The sequence below is a fragment of the Cupressus sempervirens genome, chromosome 3, assembly GCF_028749045.1.
Source record: "Cupressus sempervirens isolate cs-2001-9-10 chromosome 3, ASM2874904v1, whole genome shotgun sequence".
NCBI lineage: Eukaryota > Viridiplantae > Streptophyta > Pinopsida > Cupressales > Cupressaceae > Cupressus > Cupressus sempervirens.
The window spans coordinates 182,136,538-182,151,360 of record NC_143120.1 but is presented as its reverse complement, the minus strand read 5'-3'; the positions used below and the strand labels follow the sequence as shown (position 1 = coordinate 182,151,360).

At 34.3% G+C, this 14,823-nt stretch overlaps 1 protein-coding gene across 2 annotated transcripts in view; it reads right to left on the bottom strand.

The window, feature by feature from the left end:
• Window positions 1-13,974, bottom strand: part of LOC149565389 (mediator of RNA polymerase II transcription subunit 11) — a 32,441-nt gene extending 18,467 nt beyond the window's left edge. Inside the window, exons 1-2 of one of the 2 annotated variants that reach the window (XM_089818894.1) lie at window positions 13,654-13,974; window positions 13,439-13,555 (exon numbers count right to left, since the gene is read on the bottom strand). In XM_089818894.1, the coding sequence (XP_089675020.1) occupies window positions 13,439-13,555; window positions 13,654-13,746 (210 nt within the window). In that variant the 5' untranslated portion in view covers window positions 13,747-13,974. The remainder of the gene's footprint in view (window positions 1-13,438; window positions 13,556-13,653) is intronic. The other variant, XM_089818895.1, reaches the window with a different exon arrangement.
• Between the last annotated feature and the right edge of the window lie 849 nt (window positions 13,975-14,823).

Below are 14,823 nucleotides of genomic sequence, written 5' to 3'. Positions count from 1 at the left end.
TTCATGCGAGTTATGGAAGAATTGTGGAAGACTAGTTGCAAGCTAGTGCACAGGGAAGGAACACTTTACTAGTATTTGAGTTATATCTTTTCAGCCTAGAGATGATTTGTGATGGTCACTAAAGTGTAATGTGTCATATATTTACTCCCAGATCGACTAAGTGTTGGACTTTGTTTTGGATGTATAATTGTAATGTAACATGTATTGTAATATCTTATTGAGGCCCCATATTATTCATTGCACATTGGGGAAGCCTCAAGGCCGACTCAATTAGTTGTTAGGACTTGGTTTAAAGGAAAGATGTTTTCCTTGGTTGTAAATGTCATATTAATTTTGATACGATCATTGTATTATGCGAGCTTTGGATGCAAATTTGATGAGATTAGAGCAAAGGGTGATGTTGATGATGTGTTGAGAACTTCAAAGGAGCTGTATTGGCAAGGAAAGTTATTGTATCAATCAGTTCACCCTTGGATATGTTTGAGAAATGTTTTGTGACGATAGTTCCAAAGCGATTTGGACAGTGGGCTCAGTTGACTTCCTATGAGCTCTTAACAAGGTTGAAGCAACTCCTATTAGGGTTGGAATCTTCTAGCAGAAATTCAAAGTCTCCTAACAAGAACTACATGTACTGATTGTATGTAATTGGCTCCTAAAAGAGTCTTACCCTTTAACAAGGAATTTTTAAAATAGTACATCATCTTGAGAGCATCATTCCCACCAAGGTTTTCCCTCTGATCCAGCGTTTTCCTAGTTAACAAATCTTGTGTTATTGTGCATGGTTGTTATCTTATGGTTGTTGCCATAATCGGTTACATATTTCAAATTTGACAAAGTTAATTTAAGTTGTTTAAGCACAACTAATTCACCCCCTCTCAGTTGTATTGGTGGACTTTACTTTCTAACAATTGGTATCAAAGCATCGAGTCCTTGAACAGGAAGTTTAACAGTTTAAGGAGATCCATGGCTACATTCAAGAAAGAAAGTCCGAATTTGATGGAGAGAACTATGATAGTTGAAAGGACAAAATGAAGAATCATTCGCTATGCATGGGCATTGACTACTAGATGATTACAAGGAAAAGCAAGGTAGTGATAGGTGAAACAAAGCTGGAATCATGTACACAAGAAGAGAAAGATCTATTCATGAATAATGTCTATGCCAGAGAAGAAGAGAAAGATCTATTCATGTATAATGTGTATGCCAAAGAAGCCTTTCTGCCAGCTCTTCTAGAATCAGAATATGTTGAAGTAAAAAGCTTACAACTTGCACATGAAATTTGGATTAGATTAGAAGGTCTATTTGAAGGTGATATTTTTGCCAAGACATCTAAACTTCAGAATTGGAAAGATATGTTTGATAGTGCTAAGATGCAAGAAGATGAATTGGTAAGAGGATATTTGGCTAAGATAACTGAGATTGTTGTAGCAATTATGAGTTGTGATGGAATTGTTACTGAAGATGATATTGTATGGAAGATTTTGAAATCTTTGCCACTTGCTTATGAGAGAAAGGTATTAGTAATTGAAGAAATTATTCTTCTTACACCTAACTTTAATAAAGTGCCATTATTTGGGAAGTTGCAAGCATTTGAACAAAGACTGAAGCAGAAGAAAGGAATAACCAGAACCTTTTAGAACTATTGCAGTTGGACAAGAGAACCTTGACTAGGAGTGCGAGCACAAGTGGAGATTATGTTAGAGAATGGACAGCTAAGCAAGAGTAACACAAGCAGATAGATGAAGGACTTCCATTACTTGCAAAAAGGGAACCTAAAGGTAGGAAAGCTTTTGTTTGTTGGACTTGCAAAGAACTTGGTCATTTCTCATCTCAATGTCCTAAGAAAAAAAAGAAGATAAAACCTAGGAAACCTTATAAATCTAAGATCACAAAAGATTGCTTCTTTGGTGATGAAGATGATGAATTTGATTTTAAGATGGTAAATTTCTTAGAAACTGATGATGAAGATGATAAAATTGGATTTCTTGCTATTAAAGAAGAAAGTCCTGAAAAGGGAAAAAAGAATACAAAGCTTTAGTATCACATGTAGAAACGAAAAGTTTGATTAGATTATAAATAGTGGATGCTCTCATCATATGATGGGTGATATGAATAAATATGTTGACTTTAACAGTAATGATGGAGTAGTTAGAATTGTAAACAATGCACCATGTCCTATTAAAAGAAAACGATCTATTCCGCTTGATGGGAAAACAAACACTGAGGATGTCTATTTTGTTGATGGATTGAAACATAATCTTTTGAGTGTTAGACAGCTTGTCGAAAAGGGATATATGTTACAATTCACTGAGAAGACTTGTATAATCAAGGATAAAGATGGTAAACTGATTGTAATAGGTACAAGGACTAAAGGTAATGTTTTTCAATTGAATCCTATTGAAATGACATTTTTGGTTGCTAAAATGGATGACAGTTGATTATGGCACAAAAAAATTTGTCACGTTAACTTTGATAACATTGTGAAGATCGGTATAACAAATGCAGTAAGAGATCTAAGATTGTGAAACCCTCTAACATGGCTTGCAAGGAATGTGTGATTGCAAAACAAAAGAACTCATTTCCAAGCAAGGTATTTATTACATTAGTTAAGTTGGAGATTGTACACACAGATTTATGTGGTCCTACAAGAACAAGAGCATTCTATAGTGAAAGGTATTTTATTCTTTTCATTGATGATTGTACAAAGATTATGTGAGTAGCATTTCTTAGAAAGAAATATGAAGCCTTGCAGAAATTCAAGTTATTCAAAAGTAAAGTAGAGAGTGAATCAATTTTAAAGATAAAATGTTTAAGATCAAATAAAAGAGGGGGATTCATTTCATATAAACTTAACATCTTTTGTGAGGATAATGAACTAAAAGACAACTTTCAGCTCTTAAGAAACCACAACAAAAAGGAATAGCAGAAAGGAGGAACAAATCAGCTAGTGAGGCAGCTAGAGCTATGATGCTTGAAGGCAATGTATAACATATCTATTGGAGAGAAGCAATGAACAACGTAGTATATACTATAAACAAAATACAGATCAGACAAGGTACTAGTAAGACACCCTATGAGCTTTGTTTTGGACATACATCTACTATGAAATACTTTAGAATCTTTGGAAGTAAATGTCATATCGAAAGAGAAAATGATATAGGCAAATTTGATTCTAGAAGTGATGAAGGCATACTTCTTGGATACTCATTGAAAAGCAAGGCATATAAATGTTTTTATCAAAGATTGAGAACTATTGTTGAAAGCACTAATGTGAAAAATGATGAGAAGTTCATAATTCAAGAAAGGATACTTGATTATGATTCACATGATAATGCAAATACTAATCACACTAACAATCAGAATGTAGAGCAAGAAATGTTTTATGAAACTAATAATGATTTACAGACAGAAGAACCAAGAGTAGAAGTCAAAACAAAACAAGGAACGTCATGGTATGTAGCAAGGAATCACCTTGTGGATTAGATCATTAGAAGTGCAAACAAGGAAGTGATGACAAAGAACAAGGTAAGTGAACAATTATGTTTGATTTCACAAGTGGAACCTTAGACTGCATATGAAGCATGTAAAGATGAATTTTGGATAAAGACTATGGAAAAGGAACTTGAGGAGATTGAAAAGAACATGACATGGGAATTGGTACCTAGACCTAAAGACAAGAACATCATTGGCACTTATTGGGTATTCTGAAACAAGATGAATGAACAAGGAGAAGTGGTAAGGAACAAAGCAAGGTTAGTATGCAAAGGTTATTCACAACAAAAAAATGATTAAAAGGAAACATTTTCCCTTGTCGCTAGACTTGAAACCGTAAAAATGTTTTTGGCTTATGCATCTAACAAAAATTTCAAGGTATATCAGATGGATGTCAAGTCAGCTTTTCTAAATAGATAACTTGAGGAAGAGTTTTAAACACATTGAACAACCTGATGGTTTTCCATTGACATGAAGACAAAGATATGATTTGCAGACTAAGGAAAGCATTGTATGGATTAAAGCAAGCATCTAGAGCTGGTATACAAGTTTAGATAAACATTTGCAACATTTGGGATTTAAGAAAGGTAATGCAGACAATAACATGCTCTTAAGGACAAGTGTAGAAGGATTACCAATTATTGTAGTATTTGTTTATGATATTATCTTTGGAGGAAATGATGAAGCTAGTGAGAAGTTTTTAGAGGAGATGGATAATGAATTTGAAATTAGTATTATTGGTGAGATGAAATATTTTTTGAGATTGCATATAACTCAAAACAAGGATTGTATTTTCATGTCACAAACTAAATATCTTAAAGATTTGTAGACAAGATTTGGATTGAAAAACTGTAAGCTAGTTGAAACACCTATGATTCCAAGATGCAAATGGTCAAGCAAAGATGAGTCTCCTAATGCAATACAAACAAGATACAAATCAATGATAGGAGAATTGCAATATTTGGCACATTCAAGACCAGATATAGCTAATAAAGTTGGAATTGTGGCAAAATTCCAAGCAGATCCTAAAGAGACACTTGGCAACAGTAAAGAAAAAATTTAGATATTTGAAGGGAACATCAGATTATGGATTATAGTATGACAGATCACATGATTTTACCTTATATGCATACACTGACATAGATTGGGCAGGAAATGTAGATGACAAAAAAATACTAGTGCTGGAGCATTCTTCTTGGAAGGAAGATTGGTTACATGGTTAAGCAAGAAATAGGAATGCATATCACAATCTATAGCAGAAGCAAAGTATGTAGCAACAACAAACAACTATAATCAAATTATCTGGATGAAACAAATGTTGAAAAACATAGGTATTGAGTTTCCAGAGCCTATTATTATACATTGTGATAACACCAGTACAGTCAGCATGTCAAAGAATCATGTCTAACATTCAAAGACTAAACACATTGCAATAAAGTATCACTTTTTGAGAGAGAAAGTAGCAGAGAAGGAAATATGATTGGAGTATGTTAGCACAAAGGAACAGATAGCAAATATTTTTAGTAAACCTTTGGCTAAGGACACTTTTGAGTATCTTAAAGGCATGCTTGGAGTTTTTCCCAACCCTTTCTTCAGAGTAGTTGATGCAGGATTGCATCAGTTCAGTATATTTAGAGCATATTCTTACATTTGGACTGCATGTCTGGTGATGTTTCCTTTGGGGGAGTCGTCACTTTGGGTAGAGTTATTGAGAACTCTTTGATAATGTTTTGTATAACAGTGTCTTTTGGCACTTGGCAGCTTTTTCAAATTGATTTGGAGATGATTGAACTTTGTGAATTGGCATAATGGCACCTTTGTCATTGATGTCAACCGGGGAGATTAATAAATGAAAAACCTTATACACCTATGGGGGAGAGTAACATTGTTGTATGGGGGATACTGTTCAGTATATGTTGATGTCAATAACGGAGTTTAGTATTTTTGGCACTAGTGGTTTTCCATCATGTGTTGCCATCAATACCAAAGGGGGGAATTTATTAGCATGAATGTTGAGAGTAATCCTTTAGGGGAGTTTGTTGGCATATTTGGAGAGATTATTGAGTGCTTATGTGTTGCATTCATAACTCGTCATTGATGTCAACACATATGCTTTCTGGTTGGAACAGTCAGAGTTGCTGAGAGAGTTTTAGTCAACATGCTCAAAGAATGCAGAGTTATGTTTGGCGGGGTTAGCAATATGTTGTTGGATGTCTTTATAATGTATCTATGTGCATGGAAAGTCATTAGAAGATTCATCTGAGTTAGGGCAGATTTGTGGAAGACTGGTTGCAGACCAGTGTGCAGGGAACAGTTTACTAGTATTTGAGTTATATCTTTTCAGCGAGGTGAAATCTGGTTCAGCGGGATGGCATTTTGGTTGAAGACATGTGCGTGGAGATATGTTTGAGGTAGCAGATAATAGAGATGATTCTGTGATTATTGTTGAAGTGTAATGTGTCATATGTTCACTACCAAGCTAATTGAGTCTTGGAATTGTTTTAGATGTATAATTGTAATGTAACATGTATTCTAATATCTTATTGAGGTCCTATATTACTCATTGTGCATTGGGGAAGCCTCAAGGATGACTCAATTAATTGTTAGGACTTGGTATAAAGGAAAGATGTTTTCCTTGGTTGTAAGTGTCATATGTATTGTAATGATATGATCATTGTATTATGCAAGCGTTGGATGCAAATTTGATGAGATCAGAGCAAATGTTGATGAAAAGTTAAGAACATCAAAGGAATTGTATTGGCAAGGAAAGTTGTATAAGTCATTTCACCTTTGAATATGTTACCCTGAGAATTGTTTTGTGAAGACAGTTCTGAGGCAATTTGGACAGCGGGTTCAGTTGACTTCCTCTCAACTCTTGATAGGGTTGAACCGACATATACATAACAATAAAACCCATCTACAAATAACTCATGATAACCAATAGATACAGATTGCCTACAAAATATTCATCACAAGTTGCAATAGATACATGTACTAATAAACCAAAAGAACTCCTGCAATGATCTCACATACAAAATGACCCAATATGATACATCAATCGCTACAAAGATAACTCCTGCAAAACAGTACATAGAAAATCGAGCTCCCTGAATACATATCACAGGTATCTCCACGACGATGCTAGCAGAAATCTACACTGATTCTAAGATGGTAACACTAATATCATCTAACTGTTGCAATAGCAACCAACAAGTGGCACTAAGATGATCGACAATTACAGGGAATCAAATCAATTACTGGGGTTTGACTTTGCATGATTTTACTGTCTCAATAGTCGCATGATGTCTCTTCAGCTACATGAAGGTGGCTCTTCAATGACCAACAGCTACAATACATTAGACGAATAGAATTACAAATGTCCCATGACAATATTGAAATCCTTCAAATTTTGAAAGCCAACATACATAAAAGAAACAATTCCATGAGTTGGAGATGAATATGTTAGCATGAATGTTGATGATATTCCGGTGGGGGAGTACGTAAGCATTGTTGGAGACATGATTCAATGTTTGTGTTGCATTCATGAAAGTGATTGTCATTGATGTCAACATACACCTTATTCTGTGAAGATTATCAGAGTTGCAGAGGAAGATTTGTTTGGCATAGTCAACAGTCAACGGTCAACGAGTTGGGTTATGCGCTGTCAGGAGTATACTCGGTGATGTATATGGATGTTGTCATTATGAGCACAGAAAGACATATGAAGATATGACAGAATTATGCGATGTTTTCTAAAGGTAGCTTTCAGAGAGAGTTTCTGGAAAGCGGGTACTAGTAAATTGATTATATCTTTTAGCAGAGATGGAATTTGGTTGAGCGAGCTTATAGGATGGTTAGAGACATGTTCAGGATGTCATGTTTCAGATGGCAAAAACAGATGTTCATTATATGAGTTTCAGTGTATGATTCCCTAGAGGCCGACTATTGATAAAATCGTTATGGAAAGAGTTTGACTGTAATGTAACATGTATTGTAATATTTTAATGATGTCCTATATTGTCATTGTAAATTGAGAAAGCCTCAAGGCCGACTCAATACTTGTTTTAGGACTTGGTAAAAAGGAAAGGTCATTTCCTTATGGATAGGTATCCAATGCAGATGTTTTGTAATCAATGAGATCATTTTGTTGGTTATGCAAACTTGGATGTGAATTTGTATTTGATCAGAGCAGAGATCGATGTTGAGGATGCAGTGTGAGCTTCAAAGGAACTGCATTGGCAAAGGAGTTGTTCTTTAGTCATTTAAGATCTTGGATATGCTTATCCAGAAGATTGTCTAGTGAAGACTATTTTGACACTATTTGGACAGTAAGTTCAATTGTCCTCCTTTCAACTCCTAACAAGGTTGGCACAGCTCCTAGCAGAGTTGGAATCTTCTAAAAAGGATTCAAAGTCTCCTAACAAGGACTCTATGTACTAATTGCATTTCATTGACTCCTAACAGAGTCTATCCTTTCACAAGGAACTTCTATATTAGTACATTATCTTATGGGCATCATTCCCACCAGGGTTTTCCCTCTAATCAAGGGTTTCCGTAGTTAACATGTCTAGTGTTATTATGCATGGATACTTTTCTATGGTCGTTGCATCTATTGTTTACATGTTTCAAAATTAATAAAAATATTTAGAGTTGTTTTAAGTGTATAACTGATTCACCCCCCCCCCCCCCAGTTACCTTACTGGACTTTATTTTCTAACAAAATACTCATCATTTCCTTTAATGACCAAGAGGATACAACATATGGAAGAGTCGATCATCATTGATGACATCAACAGTCTCAATCAACATCAATGCTACATTTGTTGTAACTTCTTCAATTACAAACAATTAAGTCTCCTTAATAGACATCAGTCATGTATACACGAGCATATGAAATAGAGATAATATTTTCGGATAGGAACAATCATTGCAGGTAAGCAGATAGCTCCTAGAGATACCTAACTTCAACAACTCTATATAAGGAGCTTTCATCCCCTCAATTTGATACAACATCAATTTACCATAACACTTCTCACTTTAATATTATTGATTATGAATGGCATTGGTTTAGTAAGGGGAATGATATAGGCAATCTATACTACAACGCAATGATTGAAAATCTCAAGGAATTACTAATTCATCAAAAAATGCATTATATTGGGAGAAGATGGTAGAAACACAGGGTTCTCCTGACCACAAGAAGACACATTCAAATGGGTAGTTTGAAAAATTGAACAATAATGGAGTTTCTTAGATCATGATTTATGCTCTCAAACTATGCAACTATTGAATGATGATGATGAAGAGAATTTTGTACATCAATCATTTTGTTCGAAAGGTCATTTAAAAACAGTATAACACTGGCACTTTGGTACGTCAAGACGAGTTTCTGGGATGGGGGATAAAGAGCCTCAATTTCAAGATGGTAGGGGGGCAGTGGTGGTGGTGGGGTGGGTTGTAAACTATACATATAGAATTCAAAATGTTAGTTATGAAATAATTATGTAATGGTATAACATACCAAATTGAAATACTTGAACATAGCAAAATTGCAACATAAACTAGGACCATTGAATATGCAACATAGTTACATGGTACATACCCAATAGTAGCAATCAAAAATCACATAGAAATTCAAGTACCCGTCCTGGTGGCAACGTGGTTGGGGAATGGCATAGTAGCATAGTACATACCTAATAGTAACAATCAAAAATCAAAATTCAAATAGAAATTCAAGTACACATCCTGGCAATGGTGTGGTTGTGGAATAGCAAACGTGGGGGTACCCAAATACTCAAGTACTCCAAGTACCCAATGCGGGGACGTCCCGAGGATGGGTACTTCGAGGTTTGGGGGTGTGAGTCTCGAAGGGGTTATTGTATACCCATGGTTCAAGCTCTGATGTGGCAGCTATCAAGGACACGTCTTTCCCAAAGTGGATTAAAGGCAATCAATTGGATTAAAGGTGGCTCTCATTTAATTAATGGTTTGTGCTTTGTGAAGTATGAACTCTATTTTAGTGTTCAATAATTAATTTTAAGTTGATCAATGTTATGAATATTATATTGATTGACTTAATATATGTTGATTAAGAATCAATTAGTAATATTATTTTATCAACATAGATTAATTAATGATTTATATTAATTGTCAACATTATATTTATTGATTGGTATTATTTTATATTAGTAATTATAGATCAATCTTTGTTAATAAGTATTATCATTTATTTGTTTGGAAAATTAATTATATTTAATATTTTATTTATGGAAGGGGATATCACAATCCTACCCTCCCAAAATTGCCTGTCCTCGAGCAATCATGATTTTCCTTTCATTGGCTAAATCATAATCAATGCGTTGCTCTTGTTCAAGTTCCAAGTTTGAATTTAATGATATTATCAAGAGTTTAAGGCTAAATTAAATGTTACGAGTGATTCAATTTTGATTGGTTGTATGTTAAGAGATTTAGTAAATGATGATTGTTTTGAGCATGATTGATGATTGAATAATAAAGAATTACAAATCATAGACTGATTGATATATTTCATAATGTCAAGGTTGGTGAGTTCCCTGAAATGAGTCCAATTACAATTTGATATCTTCGCAATCAAATGGTATGATTTAATTAATCTTCAAAGATTTGACATCTTTTTGTTGTAGTTGATATTCCATTTAATGATCTCTTTGATGATTATCTCCTGTATGGAAATTGTTTACTTTCAAAGACTGGTGTACATTAATATGCATTTTAAATGAAATTGTTTTAAGAGGATGATAATAACCCCTAATAGATTTAACAGTTTTAGCATATTAGGCTCAAGTACTTTTTACTTATTGCATGTCCTCCTTAAGAGGATGGGAATTTCAATGTCGCAAGGTGCTAGACACTCTTCTACAAGTAGGCTCCCTCAAGGCATTGGAATTGCATATTTGTATCCATCTTGGAATCTTTCCTCAAGGCATTTAAAACCCTGTCCTTACCCATCTTGGAATCTTTCCTCGAGGCATTGGAAACCATGTCCTTACCCATCTTCGAACTTACCTATCTCAAGAGGATTCACTCCTCCTTTCCCATATTGACAGAAACCCCTAGTATATCTTCATCAATTGTTTAGTCATGTTTTCAGGCTTCATTATTACTTGTAATCAATAATCTGATTTTTTCTTGTATTTACTCTACAGGATGGCAAGATCATCGCTCTAATACCAATTGTAATGTCTCCTTTCTAGGTTAGTCAAGATTGATACTAAATTTAATAATAATGCTCATAATAGTCATATCAATTATCAAATATGTTATTATTTAGATTCACGATCAAAGGATACAAATGTTGTCCAAGTTGTTGAGACACTATCTATGACTCCCTCAAAGTTTACAGGTCCAAGCCCGTTTCACAAACGGGATGTTGACCCCACCCTCTATTGGGATAAGATCCATCAGACTGGATTTATACAAGCCCCTCCTTGGTAACATCATATGCTTTCAATCACAAATTAAATAATAATATTGGAAAGTAAATTCTATTTTTAATAATACTTCAACATGATAATATTAGGGTATCCCAATATAGATCAAGTGAATATCTATTTCAAATGTATAGTTTGAACGCATATTTAAATATCTAATCTATGTATTTCAATAGTATTATTTCCTTATCAATGAGTTGACCATGATTATGGAATTCCTATTCAATTCAAGGATTAACCGATACATATTCAATAATAGTAATCTAATCCTTATCCTACGAAATATACATTACCAATCTAAGATGACACATTCCCTTAAATAACATATTCTTCTAAAGCTTCAATAATGAAAGAGCAAACATTTACTTACCTCCAACATCACTTTAACTATGAACACAATAAAATGTGTAAGGGTTCGATCAATACTCTGTTTAACCACATGTCGTATTCTATATATATTACTCCATTTGCTATGCCAAAGTGGCGATGGCGGTATCCACATAGTATGAACATTTTACATTCACTCCCTTTCTAATCATTATTGGTGTCCTGTTATTATGCTTTTCTTTGGTGCTTTGTCTCACTTGCCCAACGCTCTATAATAGGGTGGGTATGTCATATTGCAATGGTCACCCTACTTTATTTTCATCTCTTTTAAAAACTGATTTGTCATGTATATTTTGCTATCCCTTATTCGTACTATTCTATGTTATTATATACCCATGGTTCGATCTCTGATGTGGCGGCTATCAAAGACGCATCTTTCCCAAAGTGGATTAAAGGCAATCAATTAGATTAAAGGTGGTCCTCGTTTAATTTATGGTTTGCGCTTTGTGGAAGTATGAACTCTTTTTTAGTGTTCAATAGTTAATCATAAATCGACCAATGCTGTGAATAACATATTGATAGACTTAATATAAGTTGATTCAAAATCAATTAGTAACATTATTTTATCAGCATAGATTAAGTAATGAATTACATTAATTGTTAGCATTATATTTGTTGATTGGTATTATTTTAGATTAGCAATTAATAATCAATATTTTATTTTTGATCAGTAAACGGTTGAAGCCTTATATTATATTAGATAAAAAGATTAATAATCAATCTTTATTAATGAGTACTATCATTTATTTGTTTGGAAATTTAATTATATTCAATATTTTATTTATGGAAGGGGATATCACAGAGTCCACAAGTTTCACTGTTTAAAAACAAAATGCTGATTGAAAGTACACCTTTGGTAGAATTTAGAAAATCTAAAGCATGTAGATCTAAACTTAAAGAACATAACAATGGGCTCTTCTCGAACAAGAAAAAATGATTCCCACTCAGGCTGGAACCTTAAAATCTACAAAGTCCCTAATTTGACATGACTGATGATCCTGTGTTTATGGCACAAGCAGTGGTACAATCTCTAACAGTCTGAACCTTTCAATACAAAATGAAAATTATTTCTAAAAGAAAAAACATAAGACATCTTTAGAAAATGGTTATGTTCTTGAGGATTCACCAATCTTCGTAGATGCAGGCCAGACAGCACTTATAGGCAAGGGCGATGAATAGTTGGATCCACGGTGGATCAATCTCCTGTTGGTGGAAGAGTCTGCATTACAGAGATTTCACCTCTGCGTGCATTCTCAACAAAGAAAACAAAGGTCATTTTATATGTTGTACATAGAAGCTACAGGAAGGGAGAGAGAAGAGGTTGTGAATAATACAATTGGATTGCCAATTCAAGATTATGGCCTTCAGCCTCCTGTAGTAATCAAACATTTAGAGCCTGAACAGATTGATGATGAAAAATCACAATAAGACACTTGTACAAAGATGCTTCATGCACGTAGAAACATTCTATCCGTCTGCGGTTCTAAAGATGCACATTGTCATCTAGGCCCATTAATAAAATAACAGTTGTTATATACCCCTAATTTGCTAATGACTGATGATACAGTGAATAACCTAAACAAGTTGGAGAGAAGTTTTGAAGGCGAAGGTACAAAATTAGCCCAATGGATAACACGGAAGTCTCCAAGGAGTACATGATTCTGTAGTTTTCTAGCATTCAGCCATGGGATACAGTCCCACAGAAAGAACCCACCGTTATCCCCGATATTTCACTATCCCTAAAATCAAGCAAATAAAGAGATTTTTACCTTCATCTATGAGGAAATTGCCTAAGAGGAACTATTGCAAGGAAATGATCATAACATGAAATTGATTGATTGACCACTGAACTAGGCAATAAGTGATTTCTCTTCTTTTTAAGTCATACACGCATTATTTTTTCTTTGGTAGTTCAAGAATGTTTAACCTGCCCAGCAAAGTGAGGCCACAAACGAGGACTATTCCCGACATGAACACACTTTTCAGGGTTCAAAATGCTACACTTGCCTCAAGGCATTGAAACATAAAATCACCAATCAAGGGACCGTATTAAAGCTATAAAAAAATCTTTTGAGGAAAAAAATTCACACCTTGATAGACTGCATAAACTCACGGCAATTAGCGTTGATGGCGTCCATCTTGGGACCTGAAGCACTTGCGAGCTCTTCCATCACGCCGCCTGCTAACTCTAAAGCATGCACTATCCTCTGCCACATCAAATCGTATATCAAAACAAATGACTAACCCTAGGCTTAAAAGCAGATGTTACAATTGACTGAAGAGTGTGAACCATGAGAAAACAAACCTTCTCGACATGGTAAAGGCGCTGCAAGGATGTGGATTGTGCAGCTGCAGTTGTGTTAATCGGGTTTGCCGCGCTGCCCATCGGACTCGCCATCGCTGCAATTCTTGGCCCCCTTAATTTTGAAGGCACAACTAAAACCCAAATGGTGGAATGGTACAATTTCTATTTTGAATTAAATTTATATAATAACTAGCAATACATTAGTGTGCAATAGGAATGCCGTATTTGTATGGAAGGTCAACTTAATATTTATCCCACTCTTATTATCCCACTCTCAATCTCTCTTGATACCTCTTTCTATTTATCTACCTCCTCGTCAATCTATCTATCTCTCTTCATCATCCTCTTTCATATGCTTTTAAATCTCTACATTTAAATATTTCAGTGACCATATCTCTCTTTATTGATACCTTAGTGACCATATCTCTCTTTATTGATACCTCTAATTTTTTAGTATGTCCATCCTTCGTTATCTCATTTAGATAGTCACATCCCTCTCTACATTCATCTATCTATCTCTTTCATTATTTTCCCATCTCTCTACTCACTTTGTAGATCTAAATTTATCTTTCTATCCATTCCCTTATTAAATGTAATTCAAAAAAATATTTATAACATTTCTTTTTCAAAATTTATATGTCAAATTTAAAAGGAAGAATATCATCTTCTCACTGTCCATTTAGTTCAAAAGTTCAATGGTCAGAATTGAATTACACCTAACTACTCTACTATTGAGATTTTATAACAATTCACAATCGATCACCCTATATTAAGAAGAATTACTACTATGATTTGACACATCTATTTATAAAAAAAATTATCATCCTTGATTATTTTCCTATCCAAAGCATTCTAATACTTCATATAAAAATCACAAAGGACCACCTAGTTCAAGATTAAAAATGATTACAAAATAGAAAGTTTAGATCTCATTTCTAGCAGTCCTTTTTTTAAAGATCTTTCAAAGAAAATCAACCTCCTAAATAACCAAAAATGTAATATGTTTTTTATCTAAGAGTGTAATTGTACCATTTGATGTACACATATGGACTACCTCGTCCAAGCACTAGTGGGGTTGTGCGAATTCCCTACAAAATATCAGAATGTGGATGGAACTACTTCTAACTACATAGATTAACAAAGAGTTGAGTTGGTCTACTCCCCACTTTA